Below are 20,015 nucleotides of genomic sequence, written 5' to 3'. Positions count from 1 at the left end.
ATGCAGGTAAGCTTTCTATCTGTTCTCTTTTTGTTATTATAACCTGCTTAGCCAAACTCTCTTGTTTATTTCATAGTTATAACATCTTTTTATTCATTGGTTATACGTATAGAAAGTGTGCTTTTCCCCAGGACAACTCCATGCTACACCTGACATCTGTCAATGTTTCTCTGGCCTGAACATACACACAAGCTACAGAGGCACTGAAGTGCTTGAAAGTATCATTAATAAAGGATGGTTTGGTTCTTGGCTGACACATAAGAAGTATTTCTTGAGAAATTCTATTTCATAGAAGGGCTTGGGTTGGAGGGGACCTCAAGGATCACGAATCTGCAGCCTCCCCATTTAGTACCAGACCAGGCTGCCCAGGGCCCCATCCAACCTGGCCTTGAACACCTCTAGGGACAGGCCATCCACAGCCTCTCTGGGCAGCTGTTCCAGCACCTCACCACTCTCATAATAAAGAACTTCCCCCTGATATCCAACCTAAATCTTTCCTCCTTCAACTTTAAAGCACTTCCCCTTGTCCTGCTATTTTCCTGCCCTCCCAGACAGTTGACTCCCCTCCTGTTTATAGGTGCCCTTCAGGTACTGGAAGTCTGAAATGAAGTCACCCTGCAGCCTTCTCTGTTTGAGAAAGAGAAATCCATGTGTATGATAACTGTTGAGTCACAGCCTGAGCCACTGATTGATCACCTGGAGAAAGGACTGGGTCAGCCCTGGGAGCACAGGTGAAGGCAATTCAGCTGTGTGACTGGAAGGGTTGGAGCCTGGCTGCACCTCTCTTAGACCCCATTTAAGGGGCAGGAGCTGGGGAAGGAGCTCTGGTTGGAGAGCCCTCCCTCACGGAGTTTCTCCCTGCAAGCTTAGGTCCTCAGAGATGGGTGAGCATTCCTTTTCTGTTTGTCCTTTTGCTACTCCTGTCTTGCTTTTCAACTGCACTAATCCTTCTCACTGTAACACCATGAAAGGAAGTCTTTGCTAGCAGATGAGTGGAAGTGTTACCTGGCACATAGAGTTCAGTATTTAGTAATACTGCCACTTCTGAGGAAGTCAGAAAAGCTGTCGTGGCACAGTGGCAATCCTTATGAGAGGGGAAAGCTGAAAATGCTTTTTGCTTGTAAAGCACTAGTATCTTTGTTACAGCAGTGTGGAGTCTTGACACCTTACAGTACTGAACTGCTGGTTCAGCTGGTGGCACATAATTAACGATTTCCATCACGTGGTGAGCTGTATTTATGCAAATCTCTTGACCCACTTTTACAGGCACACATACATAAATAGAAACAGGTCCTTTATGTATTTACAGCTCTGTTTATAATTCTTGAACTTGTAGATCTAATTAACAGTTCCTTAGGTATTCTCCTGTTGAAAACAGCTGTTTTTAGTTTGATTGTCCCACCATTTCTTGTTTGGCCTTTAAACACAGCAGTTTCAGGCTGGCTGATTAAAGACATCACTCAGAGAAGTAACCCAATGATGTTTTACAGCAATTGCTCTGCCTTTGGACTGTATGCAATTGGATCAGAGCCTGATACCAGGGAACAAAGAATCATTCTAAAAAGAGTAGTTTAATATCTTTATTACCGCCTACAATTAATGGTTCTGGTTAAATTACACAATATCTTGAAAAGCCAGCTGAGTTTATATCTCCATCTTTATTCCAACTTAGCTTAGATAGATATGCAACATTTGCTGGGGTTTCTATTCACTTTTGGCAGTGACTGTAGATCTACCATGTAGTGTTGCTAAGTAATAGCTGCGGGCCTTCAGGCCACCAGACAACAAGGCTCAGGCAGCCAGCACCTGGAACACAAAACGTGCTTCTGACTGCTTAACAGCACTGCCTTGCTAGGAGTTAAAAGAGGAATTACAAGGAGTTAGACGCTTACTAAATGCTTTAGATTGACTCATTTCTGACTGAGAAAGCATAGTCACTAGTTGTTGCAAAGGGAATGTGCATATGCGTCTTCCAAAAATTGATGTGGAGGCTGAATTTCACATCCTACTCAGCTCCCTGCACATTTCTCAGTACACATGCTTATGTAAAAAAAATAATAAAAAAAAAAGCCAACTTCCTGAGCTGCATCTGAATGATGTAAGTGTGGGGAATTTAAATGATTATTTAAAACCAGAACAAGATTTAATATAGCTATTCCTTTTTATGGATTCTGAAACTGTGCTGCAGAGTGACGACCCTGGGCATGCGGGTAGACAGACAAGAATAGTAGCTGAGGCTCATTGTCATTACAAATTAATTTAATTACCAAATAATTTCTTGATTACTTGAAGCGTCAATATGGTAATGATCGCATATGTATTTTTCCTTTTACTTCTTTCCATGTGTTTAGGGAAGGAAGCATTTCACATCTAAGCAAGCCCTTTGGTAGGGTTGCATTTGCTCTTCCTTTATCCAGTCTCTTTGCCAAACCACAGGTTGGTCCACCTAGTGACCTGTCATTCTAGCTCTGGTTACATCTGACATGAAATGTGCAGATTTCAAACTTTGGGTTACGATTTCCTTTGAGGTTGCTGCTTTTTTTCCTCCATGATTCCACCTGTGAATGGGGTTACATGTGCCACCATCCTCAGAGGTGTTCCAGAACCATGGAGATGAAGGATGTAATCAACAAGCGTGGTGAGGAGGGGATGGAGTTCAACTTGGGGATCAGAGATCTTTTCCGACCTTAATGACTTTGTTATGTACTGTTTGTACTGTACCTTTCACTATACCATGGCCTTCTAACATGAGAAACTTTCAAGGCTAAGTTCACTCATAAGGTATCCTATACTCATTCCATCACAGTTGATGTGCACTGCTTACAATGCACGTAGAATTTAGCCCACATTTCCCTTGCTAAGTAGTTTCTTAAGGAAATGTAAGGCAACAAAATTACACAGTGTGGCCATCGTTTCAGATGGTGGCCAGATGAAGGTTTTCTTACCAAGTTTCTTACTCAGGCTACTGAAATTACTACTGTAGGAAATCTGTACGCAGCACCCAAATATCCCACACGTTGAGCTGCAGAAATCTGTACAAGTATTCTCCTCTGTGAGGCTCTCTGGGCATATTTCACTTGAAGAATTCTTGGCATTTTCACAAACAAGTTGACAGCATATTAAAAATAAACACTGCTTTATTTGCCAGGTTATTAAATGTACATGTATAAGTTAGCTGAATGCAATGTTTAAAAAATTATTCCAACATTAGTGTATCATATATACCAGCAACATATGTAGCAGACAAATGCCACTTTGATTACATGACAGTATGAGTCAGAACAGTACAGAAGTCCATGGATTTTTCACTCTTTCCCACTGTTTCCAGCTGATAGTATTACATAAAAAACCTAAAAATAATAATATCTTCTAGAAAAAAACAGCATAGTGTTTTATAGTAGCACTCATTTTGCAGTCATTTGCTCGGATCATATCAACCTAATACATAAATACTAGATTTCAACTGAAAAAAAACAATAATCCCTGATTGTATGACACTTGAAAGGCCAATTTGATTTTTTTCACTAATTCTAACGAAGCAATCTGCTGTAGCTTTACCTGCTGCAGTTCCAATGTGGAAGTAACTTCCCTTTGGTCAAAGGACACTTTCAGATGCGTACTTTGAACATCTCAAAACCCAATCTTTTAACGATAACTACATCCTCAAACTGACCAGACCATTTTTCTGTTTTTGCCACTTTTTGAGAGCGCTTCAGGAAGCAGGTACTTAGACCATTATCATCCTTCTAAGTGTGCCAACAAGCTTTTGCCAAAACACTGCTGAATGACAAGCAAAGGCCAACTGTTACACAAACAGGCTTCGGATTTCTTTGTGACATTTGCTCTTAGTATGACAATGCTCATTCTTGCCAACAGTTTTCTATTACACCATGAAGTAATGCTGTGGAGTGTAAGGATAGATTCCTTCATTGCATATTTTAGAGAAGTAGGTCCCAGATTTTTTCATTTTTGCTGCAAAAGATATTTCTACAGCATCAAATAGGAAATGATGTCAAAAAACGCATTTGGAAGAAGCAAGAAGTGGAGGCCGAGCATGAAATAAAATTCAGGGCCTTTGCATGGGACTTCTGAATATCAGTGCTGTTTCCTGAGCTCAGGAATTTCCTTGTTCTTAATCTTGCTTTTTAATTGCAAGAATCGTTCACAAGACAGCAATTTTGTTGACAACTTTTTGAGTGCAGTAACTTGAAAGGACACTTTATTTATTATAGGACCTAAAGAAGCTAATGTTCCATACACAGGAATCTAAAGCTGAATTTTCAACTTTTTTCAGTTTCAGGCAGATGTGTATATTTTGCATTAAAGTATCATTTTGCATCTCATTACTTTACTATCTGAAGCAACAGTTTGCTTTGCTAACAGGAGAAAACAGAACCATGAAATCTAAATTAAGCAGTTTAATTAACAGTACATATGTAAGAAGCAGCAAAGTGCTTGCAGTATATAAGTTCTGGTGTCACTTACATAATCATGGTGACTGATATTTTTCTTTGGCTTACATATTAAGCAGCAGAGCTAGCTTACTCATACATGCATTCCTGCAGTAAATCCATTATTTCAAATGTATCTGAATATGTCAGAACACGGTCAGTTCATCATAAACGTGAACTACCAAGATGCTTGATCTACTAAGTCAACTTACAGAATAAGCTGAATAACTTACAGAAATGGAGAGAAATGTACATCTGCTTCAAATCCTTGACTGGCAGCCAAACCATGCAATGTTTGCTCGAGGTAGGCACTTCCGTGTTAGAACTTTTGCTAGTATTTACAGTTCTACCCAAGACACTGATTACAACATTAAGGTTACTAGACAAAATTGGCTAGGTCTGTTGAAACAAAAACTGGAAACTGTAGGTTGTGGATCTTGTAAACAGTACATCATTGGCTGATATGGCATTCAAATCCAATTTTTTTTTGTATACTTGCAAGGAAGCATAACTATCAAAGTGCAAATATGTTATAATCTCTCATCTCTCTAGCCAGTGTACTTGCACACGAGAGAACTCAACAGCTTGGTGCAAGCTGATCCAAGCAGCCTAGGTATGGACAGCTGGGCATGAATGGTTTGCATAGCACTAACAAAGACAAGTGTGCCAAGGCAGGCATTGTGTGGCTAGCACTACAGTTATGTGTGCAGGTTCACAGTATCATGATGCCTGCAAGCACACTTTGGAAATGCTCATTTCCACATAGTGATTGTTTTCACATCTTTTGCCAAACGCAAATAAACAAGGCACTAATTGTGGAAGTGTTGATATGTTTTAAAAATGCAGCAAAATCATAAAAATGCATAACTGCTTAAAATTATAAAACAAGGGCACATTCATAAACAGCTGGTAGCTCCTATACACAAGTAGTTATTTACCTGCTTACAGCTTCTATAACTTTGTAGAAAGGCCCCATGACAGAACAAAAGAAATTCCCTCTTGGGGATTAAAAAGAAAAGCTCCTATGCATAAGGACAACAACGTAAACATAGAGTACTTGGCATTCCTAAAATCATCTGAATATGAATCCTGTTCTCTGTACAATCATGTGGTTTGATCAATTAACACAGGGGCCCAAATCCCAACCTGCTGTGCTCTGAAGTCACGCTCCACAGCACACGGTATGGGCACGTGATTTTAAGGCCTTACGTGGCATTGACAAAGATGGGAAGAATCCAACCAAAGGAGCAGCTTGGCCCAAAACTTACGTCAAGCACGTTCTTCCAATAGCAAGTTTTGTGATGGAGAAATAGCTGTATTTCTCCAAATCATACATCTTTTAGAAAATTAATTAGATGATTCCACAGAATCTCCATTTAAAGAGCAAACTCTATTGCTGGCGAAGCTTAATGAAAATAAATTACAGTGGGTATTTTTCCTTCATTAGTAAGTACTACCTGAATTCTGTGCCTTAAAATAATTCCAAATGGAATTAAACTGGTATATCTTTAAAAACCTATTTCCTTCTAAAAAAGAGTACAGACGTCATAAGCCAGGAAGAAACACTTCAGAAAACACGGTGGATACAAAAATACCCTAAAACCCTATCCCAGCTATCAAGAGTGCTTTCTGCTTTTAAAGATTCACATCACAAGGCAATGCTCAGCATTTTCCACAGCAGAAGTCCTCTGGGATATCTTTCTCATTCAGCTGGGATACAGCGTAAGGGCTTGGTGGTAATGACTGTATGATACCTTGTGGGTCCTTTTCGCTAACATTCCTTGTATTGGGGATCCAAATTGTAGGATTACAAGATTACATTGATTATTTGAAGTGATGCATACACAGAGAACGGTGCCTAAGTCATGTCCTTAAATAGTTTTCACTAAACCTAAAATGCTCAGTATGACTCTTAAAGTCTAAAATCTTTGGACTGAAAGCAAAGGGCTGAAGCTGTCCTACAGCTTTCAAGATGATGCATACTGAGCAAGTCACAGATAAAGAAGCTAAAATGAGCTGAATCCCAAACAGTTGTTTTTTCAACTACATTGCTCTGGATAACTCCATTCTCCCTTCTGTGGCAATGAACTCCTTTTCTGTAGCTCGTTTATCACCTTGACACAGTCTCTCCTTCAGTTTTTCAAGTTCGTACTCATGCAGGATTTTCTGTGTCAAATATTTTTCACGTTTTATCTTGGCTTTCACATCTGCAGGTACATCAGGAATCATCCAAGCTACAAAGAATTTGACGATGAATACAACATGCTGCAAAACAAATAAATGAGTAAATAGATAAAATAAGGAAGCCAGAGCAAATGAACTGGAGGAAGCAGCGTAATGTAAAATAAACCACTCCTTTTTTTGTCCTGAAACAGAACACGTTTCATTTGGCTGTCCTAACTAACAGCGTGTACCTGAGTTGTGCCAAAAGATTAAAACATTCCCTACTATATAAAAGCCTTAATCCCAAACTGTTTGTGAAGTAGGAAGCCCAGGAGGAAAGCATCAGGGTCTGGATTTCTGCATCACTTTCTAATGCCAAGTGTTTCTTTAAAAAAATTCATAATGCCGTGCTGATAGCGATCTGCTGGGGAGAACTGATAAGATACAGGAGGGGAAGTGATAAGGATTACACTTCAAGCACACCCTTTTCCTCTGCAAGCTCTAAAACACGGGCTTCATGCTGCACTGCTAGTTATCCAAATTACTGACTTAGCTATTTTTTAACCAATACACATCACCACAAAACACTTCCAGGATTTTGAATACAGATCAATTCTTGCAGTCAGTTGTTTTCACTGTTGGTAATCTGCAGTTTAACTTCCTGAAGTTACAAGCTAGACTTGGAGTATCCATTTAGGACCTGGTTATTTGGTATTACTTAGGGAAGAGGCTACTTTATACTCTCAACAATTCTGTTTTTCTGTAACATTATTAACTACCTAGAAGGTCTATCAGGTGCTAACTTCAGAGGGGAATAACATAGGGAACATACCTCCATAATAATTATAAATGCCAGCTTGGCAGCAAGAATGTGCCAAAACTGCATTGTGTGTAAATATTTCCTCTCATGATCTGGAGGGTACCGATAGTCTCTGTACCTGTTGAACAGAAAAATGTGAAATGTCACATTCAGCCTGAGACAGACTACAAGCTCAGTGACACTTACAAGCAAATACAGCTGTCACTTTAGGGACCTTTTCATCTTGATTTAAACGGTCTGTTTCATTTTGCAGGAAAAGGTTGCCTTGCAATTTGTTTCAATCTTATCTTTGTTTAAACACTCTCACTCACAGCCTCAGCTTATAAATGAGGATGTGTGAGAAGTGAAATTTTAGATACAGCTTACTTTTCTCCTCCAGGCAATTACCAAATAATGCAGGAGTGATGGAACTTACCACGCAATAATTGACAAATATAGAGTAAATGCAACAGATGTTGACAGATTGTGTACTGACCAGACGCAGGGCTTAATGGAAGCACAGCCTCAATCAGGTGTTTACACTCACATGTGTAAGTAGGACAGACACCTGAGGCTTTAAAGCAAAAGCATCACAGAGCTCTAGCTTGATTTCAATGGTTTTTTTTTTCTTCACCAAATCAAATATAATAAATGCTACTCAGGACTTCTCTGAACTTCTTCTCCAATTCTTCTAGAAGCCTCTAATACTTTGACTTTCAAGGCCACATCTCATTTCCACCTTTGGAGTCTAAACTGCCCCTTTATCACAGTTCCATGGTCACCAGAGCACTGCAGCCTAGAATCCTTAGAAAATTTTGGCCAAAGTTGCAACTTTAGGGACATAAATTTCAGAACACTGAAAATGATATTTAATTTCCAGTAAGCTATGCAGAACTGTACTGGCTTTTCATGTTATAAAAGGCACAAAATATTTATTATTATACCAACACCAACCTGCATTGTGTGAAACCTTCTGGATTCTCTTTAGGCTTGTTTCTCTCAGGAAAATCTGAGATTTCAAACACTGACAAACTATTGTTTATGTATCCAGACATCGGTGAGACTTCATTTTCAGAATAAGCATAGTAGTAAACTAAACGAGGAATCATATCTGATGTGAATGCAACAATAAATGCCTGAAAATGAAATTGGAGAAGAAATTGAGCATGAAAATTTGTGAGGGGATCCATAAAGAGTTTCTGGTACTGTGACTGTTACATAACCCAGGATCCACTAAAGTAAGAGTGAGCACAATTGTCCTGGAAAAGAACCTGCCTTTATCCTCTGCCATAAGGACCAGCTAATTTTAAACACTTGGTGAACAAAACATATGAATAGCTATTTTAAGAGGCAGTCAATCCTTTTCTCTAGAAGAGTACTCTGACTTCAAAAATCATTTTTCCTCTTCTTCTCATTTAAGAAATATCAGCTACTATATGCAGGACAAATTCCTGGTATTTTTCCCACCCCAAAGCAATAGCATCCTCTAACAGTGATAACCACACTCCTTGGTGAAAATGGAAATGCAAGTTTAAATTCATGTGAGAAAGGCTGAATGTGAATTCAGCGAGGGAACAGCTAAATTATTTGATGAAAGAAGAGGAGCCTTTTTCTCCAGCTGTATTTAAGAAGTCAACTATGGCTTCTGGCACACTTTGCCTACAAACCCGAGATAGTTGAAATGCTCAGGTATTTCACTAGTTTGGCAATAGCTGTCAGTAGTCCAGCTGCCTAAGACATCTACAGATCTGATACTGCTGAATATTCTGCATTAAAAAGAAGCAATTCTTGATCAGCAGCCTGCTTTACATTATACTTAATATAAAATACTGACATGCCATTTTGTTTCCAGTGTATAAAAAGTAGTCTGAGCCACTACCCCTACCACCACACTAAAGTTCAGACTGGTTTCTGCCATTTCAAAATGACAGAAGGTGAAGACATGTGAAGGGAAGATTACAGTCCAATGAAATAAGGATTGAAAGCTCCACATATCAGCACATGGACAAGACAAAAGGCTCAAATGGACCATATCTCCATAGGGTGACGTGATAAAGTGTATGGTGTCGATGAAGGAGATAAAGCATTAGCTGGCTTTTAAATCTGCACATTCTGAGCAAATAAAAGAGTGGAAGAGTTGGTTTGGCATGGTTAGCTTACTTACATTAGTGACAACAGACAAGATGGCCATTCCATTCAAGATTTCTTGCCACACTCCTATGCTATGTGCTTTTAGAGCCACGGGTCTTCTGTACTGAGTGGTTAACTTCCAGGAGTCTACTCGAATCTCCAAGATATTATTCATCAGAGCAAGAAGAGGAGCCAGGGGAAAGGATGCCACAAAGAGAGTAATGAATCCAAACTGAATGACTGTAAGCAAGAAAAGAAAACTGTCAAAATCTATCCCTAGGAAAGTTCAACTTGCCAACTGCAGACAGACAGCAAACTTCCATCGGGCTGTACAAGTCTTCTCCGTTACCAAAATGAAACATCTCTTTCAGAATGTGATAGTCCTCACTGCAGACCTAACACTGCCACTTCATTTTAAGGACAGGAAATGAAACACAACCTCTTGTGTGATTTAAGTAGCAGATAGCAATAAATCCCAATACAGCAACACACTCAGGTTTTGTAAACAAATTTAATACGCACATCCTGTTTACAGAACCTTTGGAAAAACTCTTTGTTACTCGTGCTCCCCCTGCTGGTCTGCTGGTTCTCAGTGCACACCTAAAACAAATGGATTCCCTCTGATCAGGTTCACAGATCTCACATCTGCAGCACACACCCTAGCAGCAGATTTGGCGCTCATCCACCACTTTGAATTTCCACTGACATCAGCTTGAAAACAAGAATGGGATACATACTGAGACAGCTGTTTGCAATGAGAAAAATGCTCACCATTCAAATGAGGGAAACGGTGTTTACAGTGTTTCTGTGACATCCCTCCCATTCAAAGATGTACAAGGCACCTTTTCATTTATTTGTAATTGGGCTTACCCATTTAATCATTTAGACCTATTAACCCTTTCCTGTTTACTAGATTAAAGTGGTGCAATTTACCCTCAACAACTAGTTGAGATGCAGTCTTCCTGTGTCAGTGCAAAGTACCTTATCCTCATTCTGAATCTGTACTTTTAAAACATACCCATTTCCAGGTATTCATAGAAAAGGCCCAGGGCTCCAAATATCTGCAGATCGTGGTCCTGCTCCCAGCGACTATACAAATTCTCTGGATTACTTCTGGCTTTGCGGCGTCCCCACCAGTTACAAATCCAGCTGCATTTAGGAAGGAAAAGTTAAGAATGAGGAAAGCAGATCAAGCATTCCTTCCTCTAAGCGATCTCCTTGTTTCAATATGCTTTTACAAACATTTTCACAAAGAGAAGCAAAAAAAGTCAAAAACTGTCTACTTTCTATGCAGTTAATTTGCACACATTGTTCTTAGCTTCACCACTGCCAATGCTTGCTACTACTCCTTTCCTTACAACACAGGCATCACAGTGTAAGAGAACTTACGGTACAATGGCCTCTTGGATATTTCCCCAGATCTGTTTGCCAGCCATGACTATGGTGAGCTGAGTCGTCAATTCAATCAAGCAGCCTGCAGGATCGCACTGACAGACAGATTGGGGGATTAATGGGCATTAGTAATGGACATTACCCAGACAAAATACATTCTACTGCTGTATAAATTAAAGAAAGGAGAGAAGAAAAGGTCTTAAAAATTCTTAGGATGATAATTAATTCTCACCTTGCCTGCCAGCTAAGATACAGTTTTCAGCAAGGCTGTTATAGAAAGGCATTAAATGCTCAGCATGCTTGATAAAGCACATGTTCAAACATAATGATAACTGAAAGAGAGAGTAACTCAGAGATGCTTCAGACTGGTCACTATGAGGAGGGAGCAGCAGGATCTGGGTGCAGCAGTTCTCCCACAGCCCCAACCAGGGGAATCTATGGTACCTGAGCAGCTCTGAACACCAGGCCAACCCTGACCTAGCAAGCACCTGCATTTTCTGTTCATTTTCCTACACTGGGGACATTTAAATAACTGCCAGTATTCAGTCTCTGTTGTTTGCTAAGAACACTATTTTCAAAATTTCAGTTCTTTATTGTGGCCTTCTTAAGAGTTTAGTAGTCAAGTTGTATTAGGAGATGCTCTATCACTAACCACACTATTACTTCTTTGTACTTTGCCTAAAGTTCTTCCTCCACTACTGAGTTCCACATAACACTTCATTAAACATTGTGTTTCATCTCTGTACAGCCAGCATAATTAGCAGTGATGTATGAAAGAAGCAAAGCCTTACAGAGGTGCCTCTTACTAGATGGTTTCTGTGAAAAATCTAGCTATAAGTTAGCAGAGACACCCAAAAACCAGCAGCCATTTCCATTTCTCCTAGTTTTTTTCAGTAGAGAATTACTTTTAAAACATATGGTGAAATCCACTGATAATTCAGGAGAAGTGGGGCCAAGAATAGCACTCAGATTTCTCACCCATGTGCCTGAGAGTCACAACTTTCCACTGCCAGGGTTTCCCTGACTACCAATAGCAGGAAGAGTACTTGGAAGCCCGCAGACCAGACCTGCAGCTGGAAATCTGTAACTCCAAAGGCTGAAGGGGATGAAGAGTTTAATTACTTTATTATGAATTCCACCTTTATCAAGAAATCCTACCTCTTCATTTCGCCAGCGATTAAACATGTAGGTGTATGCACCTGGGTAACCAACAAACTTTCCTTTGAAGAAGGCCACATAGAAGCAGGATGAATAGTAGTTGACAAACTGGAACAGAAACATTTTCATAGTGAGCCTGTTCTCATACTCCATGTGAGTTCTGGGAATCTCTGTGAAATGAGAAAACAGTACCTTTATTTTCCTTCATTCTCTCACGGGGATACAGTTTCCATAAATTCTCATCACCCACAATGCCCTTACATCACAAAGAAAATGAACACAAAATCAAAAACACCCTCCAAATTCACTTCAGCAGTTGGAGCTCCTCTTCTGAGGCATCCTGCTCTTAATTTACAAGGCACTGGTCTGAGTAGGCAAGCAAGTGGAATCCATTCTTGAACCCATTCTTGAATTCCATTGCCTTCTTCATACTCACAGAATCACAGAATGGCCAGGGTTGGAAGGGACCTCAAGGATCATGAATCTCCAACCCCCCTGCCACATACTACCTAATATCATTTGTTTTACCCCCAAATCTCTTATATCAGAAATAGGACATTGCAACCAGCAACTAGTAGAGTCTTCTAAAGTATGAAAATTCTAATGCTGACAATGGGCAGGATAAGCAATATTTTTGCTTTGTTGCAGAGAATGATGCTAGTGCTGTTTTTGCAATGTTCTGCATACACACAGCTTAAATTGACAGCTGAAACTGGACAGGTCCTTTGCCTCTCAGATGAGAAATTCAGAGTGGGGAAGAATGGTGTGGAATACAGGCTGCCTGGGGAAGTGGGAGAGTCCCCATCTTTGGAGCTATTTCAAAGATGCATGGACATGGCACTAATGGACATGGTGTAGTGATAGAACTCCATAGCAGGGGTTGATGGCTGGACTTGATGACTTTGAAGGTCTTTTCCAACCTGATCTTCGTGGCTGTTGACATCACTAAGCCTTTGCTTAAGATTTGCCTACTTCCATAATCACATTATCCATCACGTTTATCTTCTTAAGGTAGCAGGCAGCCCTAAGCATATTATTAATAACATACCCTGTTAAATGCTAACATACACCTAATTCAGGCTAGAAGAAAAGAGAAGAAAGTAAACCACAAAAATTCAAGTTCCCCTTCAGGAAAATATGTTGACCTCACCAGTCCAGTGCTAAAGTCATTTCACATTTGAGTATTGTCGTGTTGACTAAGTTTGTGGTTTAAGTTTGTGTGATTGAAGAACAGAAGGCATCCGACATCAGCGTGCTATAGAGCAGGCAGCACTCAGAAAGGTGAGGTGGTTTTTCAGGGACAGAAGCCACACCTCTAGCTGCATTTCATAGGGCTGCCACGGGAGGGCAGCAGTCCCACAGAAGTAAATGAATTCCTTTCTCTCTTAACCAGAGGCAGCACTCTCTTAAGAAATTCATCCCCCACGCTTCCAAGCAGCAAAATAACGTAACTGAGCCCTCATGATTGTCATTCGTGCCTTCTGAGAAGGAAAGAAAGACCACCATCTGTTACTTATTCTGTCTTTTCTTGGTCTAATTTGGTCAAGTGAGGCATTCAACACACACCTCATGCAAGAACTTGTGTACAATTAATCAAAATGAAGGCAACATAAGTCCTGTTAAGCTTCTGTAACACACACCTTCCAATTCTTCTCTCTACTTGTAAAGCCTCAAAATGCAAAGATAATCACCCAACTGTTTTTATGGCAGCTGTACAAACAACAATCATCACCTAATAATTTTCAGCTTCCTAAAAACTCAATGCATAATGATTTTTAATTATTTTAATTATGTTCAGAACTGTGACTGACTCCATCAGGCTCGTTTTAGTACATGCAAATGCAGCACTATGAGAAAGGAGCTTACAATAACTACTGAAACGCAAGGAAAATGTTTAACATGGCCACAGATACCAAATAAAGTTGCAAACAATAAACTACTCTATTTTCAACAGGTTCTACCTCCAGCCATTCCTTCTGAGTTCTGACTTCATTTACACAGCTTACCCATATCAGTGATCCAGACAGCTATTTTCTCATATATGAAATTCAGTATCATGATGATGACAAAATTGAGGCAAGAAGCTGTGACTGAAGTTGCCAGCTGAGGGGTCAGTAATCCACTGATGGGCTGCAGAGTCTGAGTATTTTCCATGAGGCTGGCGAAGGCAGCATATACAGCCAGGCGATACACGATCACAGCTATCATGCTAGCTATGATCAGGGACACCTAAAGGAAGGACATATTTCAGACACACAGCTCAGTGTAGCCACAACACATGCATCTTTTGAAATAAGGTCAGCATCATGCTTTACGAGTTACATGAATTTTATGAGAAATTCAATTCTTTTTGAGTTCAGCAGCACTGAAATGCAAAGTAGACAAATAATTTGTTATACTAGATACATTTAAGCACTAAAATTACTTTGTAAGCAGAAGACAAGCGGAATTGTGCAGAAGGATATCAGAAATGGAAATGGGTAAGACAAGTTAGATTATACTGTCCACCCTGAAATTCACTCTGTGGATATTTCTGTACTTCACAGTAGTGAATAATTATATTTTGTTTATTTACCTCTGCTGCACAATTTTTTCACTAGAGCATGTAAGTCAGAGAAGTTACCCCTATGCTATAAGATCTCTTCAAATTGCTTCTTACTGATGGATTTCCAATGTTTCGTTTCTTTGCCCTCTGAATTGAAATGCATTTTGCATGACAGCAGGAAATCAGCAGAACAGTAACAGGTGGCAAGCTACCACTCTAGCATGTGTTAATACCATAATTAGTGGTGATCAGCAACTGTGATAGATGTTAACGTGATGATTCAAAAAAGATGCTCACCCAGAACAACACTGTAGTTCCTGAGATGCAGAACCGCACAGCCTGGCTAGTTAGAGGCAAATAAGGCTCCATTTCCTGAAACAGTCAAGCAAGCACAGCACAGTTCACAAATCTATCATCTTATTCTACCTTCAAGCAGCACACAGAGCTCACAACAGCTGTGTGAAAGTAACCACATCCAAGGAAAACTGCTCAGAACCACTGCTCTAAAGGAGTAGATAGGATAGGATTTTGAAATTTTGAGCAGGAAAATAATAATAAAAACCATCAGGACAGAAGTGGCCATAGCAATGCTAAGAGTAAAGATGGCACCTGGAAAGAATGGTTAAACCTTTGCAAAATATCAATTAGTAGATGAAGGAAAAACATCAACAAGAGGACAGAACCCTTACTGTAATGCTAGGTAAGCTGTCGTAGAGTGCTGAGGTCAGAACTGGCCTAAATTTTAGGAAATTAATGCCAAGATTTCACAAAACAATCATTTACTTGGATGTACCATGTTTTTCCACACAGCCAGAAATCATTTTCCTCCACTCCTTCAATTTTAGAATTGAAGAAATGGCTACACTCATTAGTTGCCCATCTCTGCCACAGCATCAGGCAGCTAGGTCTTACCCAAAAGAGTATTCCCACATAGCACAACAACAGCTTTCCATGTTGGTGTAAAGGTCTCTCTTTCTCAGTCAATTCTAATTCCTAGAATACCACATCGCATGTATTAAGAAATGCTCATTTAAAAATTAATGCCAATGGAATACAATTTAGTAGCAAGTAATCTGAATTTGATAAATCTTCAGGCCAGAGCACCGTGGCATACTTCTGCCTCTCTTGGACAAAGAAACCCTGGTTACTAAAGGCCAGCACAATATTAAGCACATTATCATAATGATTCTGCTATAATCAGCAAAAGCAGACTTCAATTCTGTTGTAGTTAAATTGTTGAGCATCGTGAAGATGATGCCAATACTATTTTAACAGCAAATGAGGTGCTAATTAAAGCCTGAAGATGGCTAATTTCTATTTCAGTGCACCTAGTACTTTGAATCATGGCCAGGAATAATCATAGAATCATAGAATGGCCTGGGTTGAAAAGGACCACAATGCTCATCCAGTTCCAACCCCCTGCTATGTGCAGGGTCACCAACCAGCAGACCAGGCTGCCCAGAGCCACATCCAGCCTGCCCTTGAATGCCTCCAGGGATGGGGCATCCACAGCCTCCTTGGGCAACATGCTCCAGTGCCTCACCACCCTCTGGGTGGGAAAACTTCCTTCTAATATCCAACCTAAACCTCCCCTGTCTCAGTTTAAGACCATTCCTTGTTCCATTACTATCCACCTTTGTAAACAGTCAGTGCCCAGTCAAGTACAGGAAGGCCACAATGTAGTCTCCTCAGAGCCTTCTCTTCCCCAAGTTAAACAGTGAAGAAATGGTTTTGTAACTGAAGCAAAGCTAGCCTTGGGATGCAAGAAACTCAGTGACCTGCATCTATATCATCTTACCCAGTCTGCAGAATTAATTTACTTGAAGTCACTGCTCAGTATTGCACATTATCTAATGTAGTGAAATTATATTACGGTGTGGCCAACCTGCTTGGTTTGCTGTAACTGGGAATTGATAAGGATCACTGCTAAACCCAGCTGCACAAAAGCTTCTGAAAATCCTAAGGTAATAAATTTATGTGTCATAAAATAAAGGATTGTGCCGCCATTGAATTTTTATGGCAAATGTTAATACATAGTTGTAAAGCGCAGAACAGTGCAGTATCTCAGTCACAGATAAAAACATATCAAGGTCCAATTTCTATCTCCTGAATGAATTCCAAATAGGTTGCCTGACTTACGAGAGCAGCATGAATGTAGAGAGAACAGCCTTTTCCCTCAGACAGTTACATTAACCCGTACCATATTTGACTGCCTTTGGTGGTTCATTTCACTAGCCCACAGGTTTTGGTCCCCACTGTAGGTAAGCACTGCCCACAAGCCAGGCCAATACTTCCCTCTCCTCACATGATCATGTTTTGCTGCAGCACAGGACCTCAGAGCACACTAGGGCCATGAACTACTTCTGATCTCCCCTCTCCTTCCACGGCAGCAGAACCACAGTTGTTCTGCTGTTTTTTGCTACTGCACAGCTATGGAAGGAAGTGGAGGTTTTGTACTGAAGTGTACACAGGGAGGCAAACTAGCACACAGCACACTGCATGTAGGCACCTGTTTGCAATTAGCTGAACTAGGTTGGCAGAGCTACACTCAAAATGATAGCGCTTGTCTTCAAAGATCTCTGTATGACTGCAGCGTGCAAGTTGCTGGTATGACAGCAAGAATGTTAATGCTGAATGTGTAGAGGGGGAAAGAGAGACAGAAAAACTCACAAGAAATAAATTTAGCATGTGTATTTCCTAATAAGAATGGAGACAGACCTGAAAAACAAGTCTACTGTTGATGTAACAATGATGCTTCCCAAACTCTGACTAAGTTCTGTTTGGTTTTTTTTCTGAAGACTGAGTTACCTTATTGTACTCGTGATTAGGAAAAGTACATTATTTATACACAACTCCAGAATAAGGAAGATTGATTTAAAAATACTTCAAATTAAGGTGGTGGATGTTGCACTGAAACTATCTAAGCCTTAAATTTGAGAAACAATTCTTACCTAACTTAAATGTAAATGAAGATGATTAACTTCTAGTAGGTATTAAGACTATTTAGCATAGTCAAAAAGCATGGTTAATTATATCTCTATTAGATTCCATAGCATGGTCTTCATCTCTCTAGTGCTCCCCAGCAATGTGTTTGTATATCTGAGGAAAAGCCACAGCTGGTCACACTGGTCTGTCTTTAGGTGAAGACCACTGCTCCCTAATATGCTGTAAAAGGATGAGAAAGAGCACTTAGGAAGGTGTGAAGATTTCAGAGACAGCTGTGCTGAAATGTAAAGGACACCATAAAGATGGTGTTAGCCATCCGAAAGGTACAGACACTGCCTCTGTCTTCCTGATTTAATGCATCTAATGCATTTAAATTTAAATCCTTAGAGGATAATAAATGAAAATTATTAACATGTGCTGTGGTCTAAGAGATGGACCATGCCCATCATGTGAGAGGCTGAAGTGCAGAGAGGCCTTGCTTCCTGTTCATTTCAGCCACTGAAGCAGTGCTGCCCTGGGGCTAACAGCCCCCTGGACGGCAGGGTCATTAACTGCAGCATGCTAGCACAGCTACACTGCTGCCAGTTGCTCTCAGCAGAGAAATCTTTTCTTCCAATGCAATCCATACGTGTTGCATGGATCTTTACCTAGTGATTAGATACAGAACTCACACACTATCAAACTATCTTGGCAGCACACAACTGAATGTGTGTGTCCACCCAGTCTGAATGTTACCTGAGTAACCGGATTCTTCTTTTTTTGGGTACATTTGGCCTCGTACTCTGGCCTCAGCTGGAGTTGTTGCTGTTCCTCTTCAAAATCAACCAAATCCCACTCATATTTCAGTCTTGCTTGCCGCCTCTTCCAGAACTCCAAGAAAAGTGTAACTGTTGGATATGTTAAATATAGTTAAAACAGAGAAGTGAAAAACCTTCTGAACCAACTAAGCTTGTTTCTGTACTTCAGGCTGTTATTTTCTCTCACAATATGACACATCTATTTTTATTAGCTACCTTTTGAATTTCAAAGCTAAGACTTAAACAAGTTTCAGTACACGTATTAGTTAATTTAACTCCAGAAGAGGATGAAATGGGAAATGCCAAGACAGGAAATGGCTATTGGTATGGTTATAACAACCATGCTCAATTACAGCTGTCATTACTCCTCACATACAAATAATAATACAGAATTAGGAAAAAAACCCTATGATTATTCAATTGATTGCTTGTGTATAACTGTGTAACACGTGAACAACTGTTACAAGTAAGCAGAGCTGTTTTCAAATATTACATTCAAGGATTTTTGTTGCTTTTGGATGGCTATTTGACATGATGGTCATTCTAGACATAGGGGACGTTCAATGCTTTGTATGGTCAAAAGGGAGCTTGGCTTTAAGTTTGTTGTTTAATATCATTATATATATAGATATTAGAAAGAACTCGTTTGATATGTAAACAGCTATAGAAGTTATATTATCATATAATGTTTTAAAAGCCTTCTGTAAACTAATTTAAAATGTAAACCTTTGGCCATCTGATTGCTCTTATTTGAGGTGGAGAGATTCCGTAGCTTATACAGCCAACAGGAAACCTTATCTTTTGCAGTTCCAAAGTCTTCTCTTGGTATTTCCTGAATGAGTAACCTATGTCACTCAAAGGCTAGAGCTTATAACCACAGCAAGTTTAGGGAAACAGCGATACAAAATCATCTTATTCAAAATTATTTTTTTGAGAAATCTCTGAAAAGGTGACTTCTAGATCCTTCGATAACAAATACATTAGCACACAGATCTGTGTCTGTTAATGGAAGACTTGTAACCAAAATGAAGACTTAATTGTATCTCATATAGTGTTCCATCCAGCAGACATGGTGTTTAGGGAATGAGAAATAACAACCTTGGTATCCTGCATCTATAAGGACGGATGAACGGAAAAGAACTTATGTGCAAAATGATCAAATTTTAAAGTCTGAGCCAGTTTCAGTTAGTGTGAGCCCATGCTTACAGGCAGTCTCAGAAAATTCATCTGTTTCCACATCATCGAAACCCACTGTAATCTATAAGCTTCACTGCAACAGAATCCAAGTGATTTTCATCCTAACAATGCTGAAAATGCACTGTAACCTATAAACTTCAATGGAACAGAATCTAAGTGATTTTCATCCTAACAATGCTGCTAATAATCACTTCTGCACTGGAGTCAGGATATTAAAGCCATCCATACTCCTTCTTCACACCTCTCTCAACAGTTTGGTCAAGATTTCTCTACTGCTTTACTTAAAACTTATTAGCAAATGTACTCACCCCATATGCCCATGAAAATGGCAAAAAAAAGAGTTGCCACGTTGTCAAACAAATGGGAATACTGCGACAGAATACAGAGGAAACATTCAGCAACAAACCAGTTTTCAGTGTGAATAAACATGAGAAAGG

General features: G+C 39.8%; 1 protein-coding gene across 6 annotated transcripts in view; it reads right to left on the bottom strand.

The window, feature by feature from the left end:
* Positions 1-3,119: 3,119 nt before the first annotated feature.
* ANO5 (anoctamin 5) overlaps positions 3,120-20,015 on the bottom strand; it is a 50,690-nt gene continuing 33,794 nt past the window's right edge. For all 6 annotated transcript variants that reach the window (XM_042882676.1, XM_042882677.1, XM_042882680.1 and 3 more), the window contains 11 exons: positions 19,887-19,947; positions 18,320-18,471; positions 14,936-15,010; positions 14,100-14,322; positions 12,094-12,263; positions 10,933-11,030; positions 10,562-10,692; positions 9,578-9,783; positions 8,368-8,549; positions 7,447-7,552; positions 3,120-6,716 (listed from right to left, as the gene is read on the bottom strand). In XM_042882676.1, coding sequence (XP_042738610.1) covers positions 6,495-6,716; positions 7,447-7,552; positions 8,368-8,549; positions 9,578-9,783; positions 10,562-10,692; positions 10,933-11,030; positions 12,094-12,263; positions 14,100-14,322; positions 14,936-15,010; positions 18,320-18,471; positions 19,887-19,947 — 1,626 coding nt within the window. In that variant the 3' untranslated portion in view covers positions 3,120-6,494. The remainder of the gene's footprint in view (positions 6,717-7,446; positions 7,553-8,367; positions 8,550-9,577; positions 9,784-10,561; positions 10,693-10,932; positions 11,031-12,093; positions 12,264-14,099; positions 14,323-14,935; positions 15,011-18,319; positions 18,472-19,886; positions 19,948-20,015) is intronic.

The sequence above is a fragment of the Lagopus leucura genome, unplaced genomic scaffold, assembly GCF_019238085.1.
Source record: "Lagopus leucura isolate 7727_CA_CO unplaced genomic scaffold, USGS_WTPT01 Super-Scaffold_100035, whole genome shotgun sequence".
In the NCBI taxonomy this organism is placed as follows: domain Eukaryota; kingdom Metazoa; phylum Chordata; class Aves; order Galliformes; family Phasianidae; genus Lagopus; species Lagopus leucura.
The sequence above is the reverse complement of the archived record's forward strand: the minus strand, read 5'-3'. Positions and strand labels throughout refer to the sequence as shown.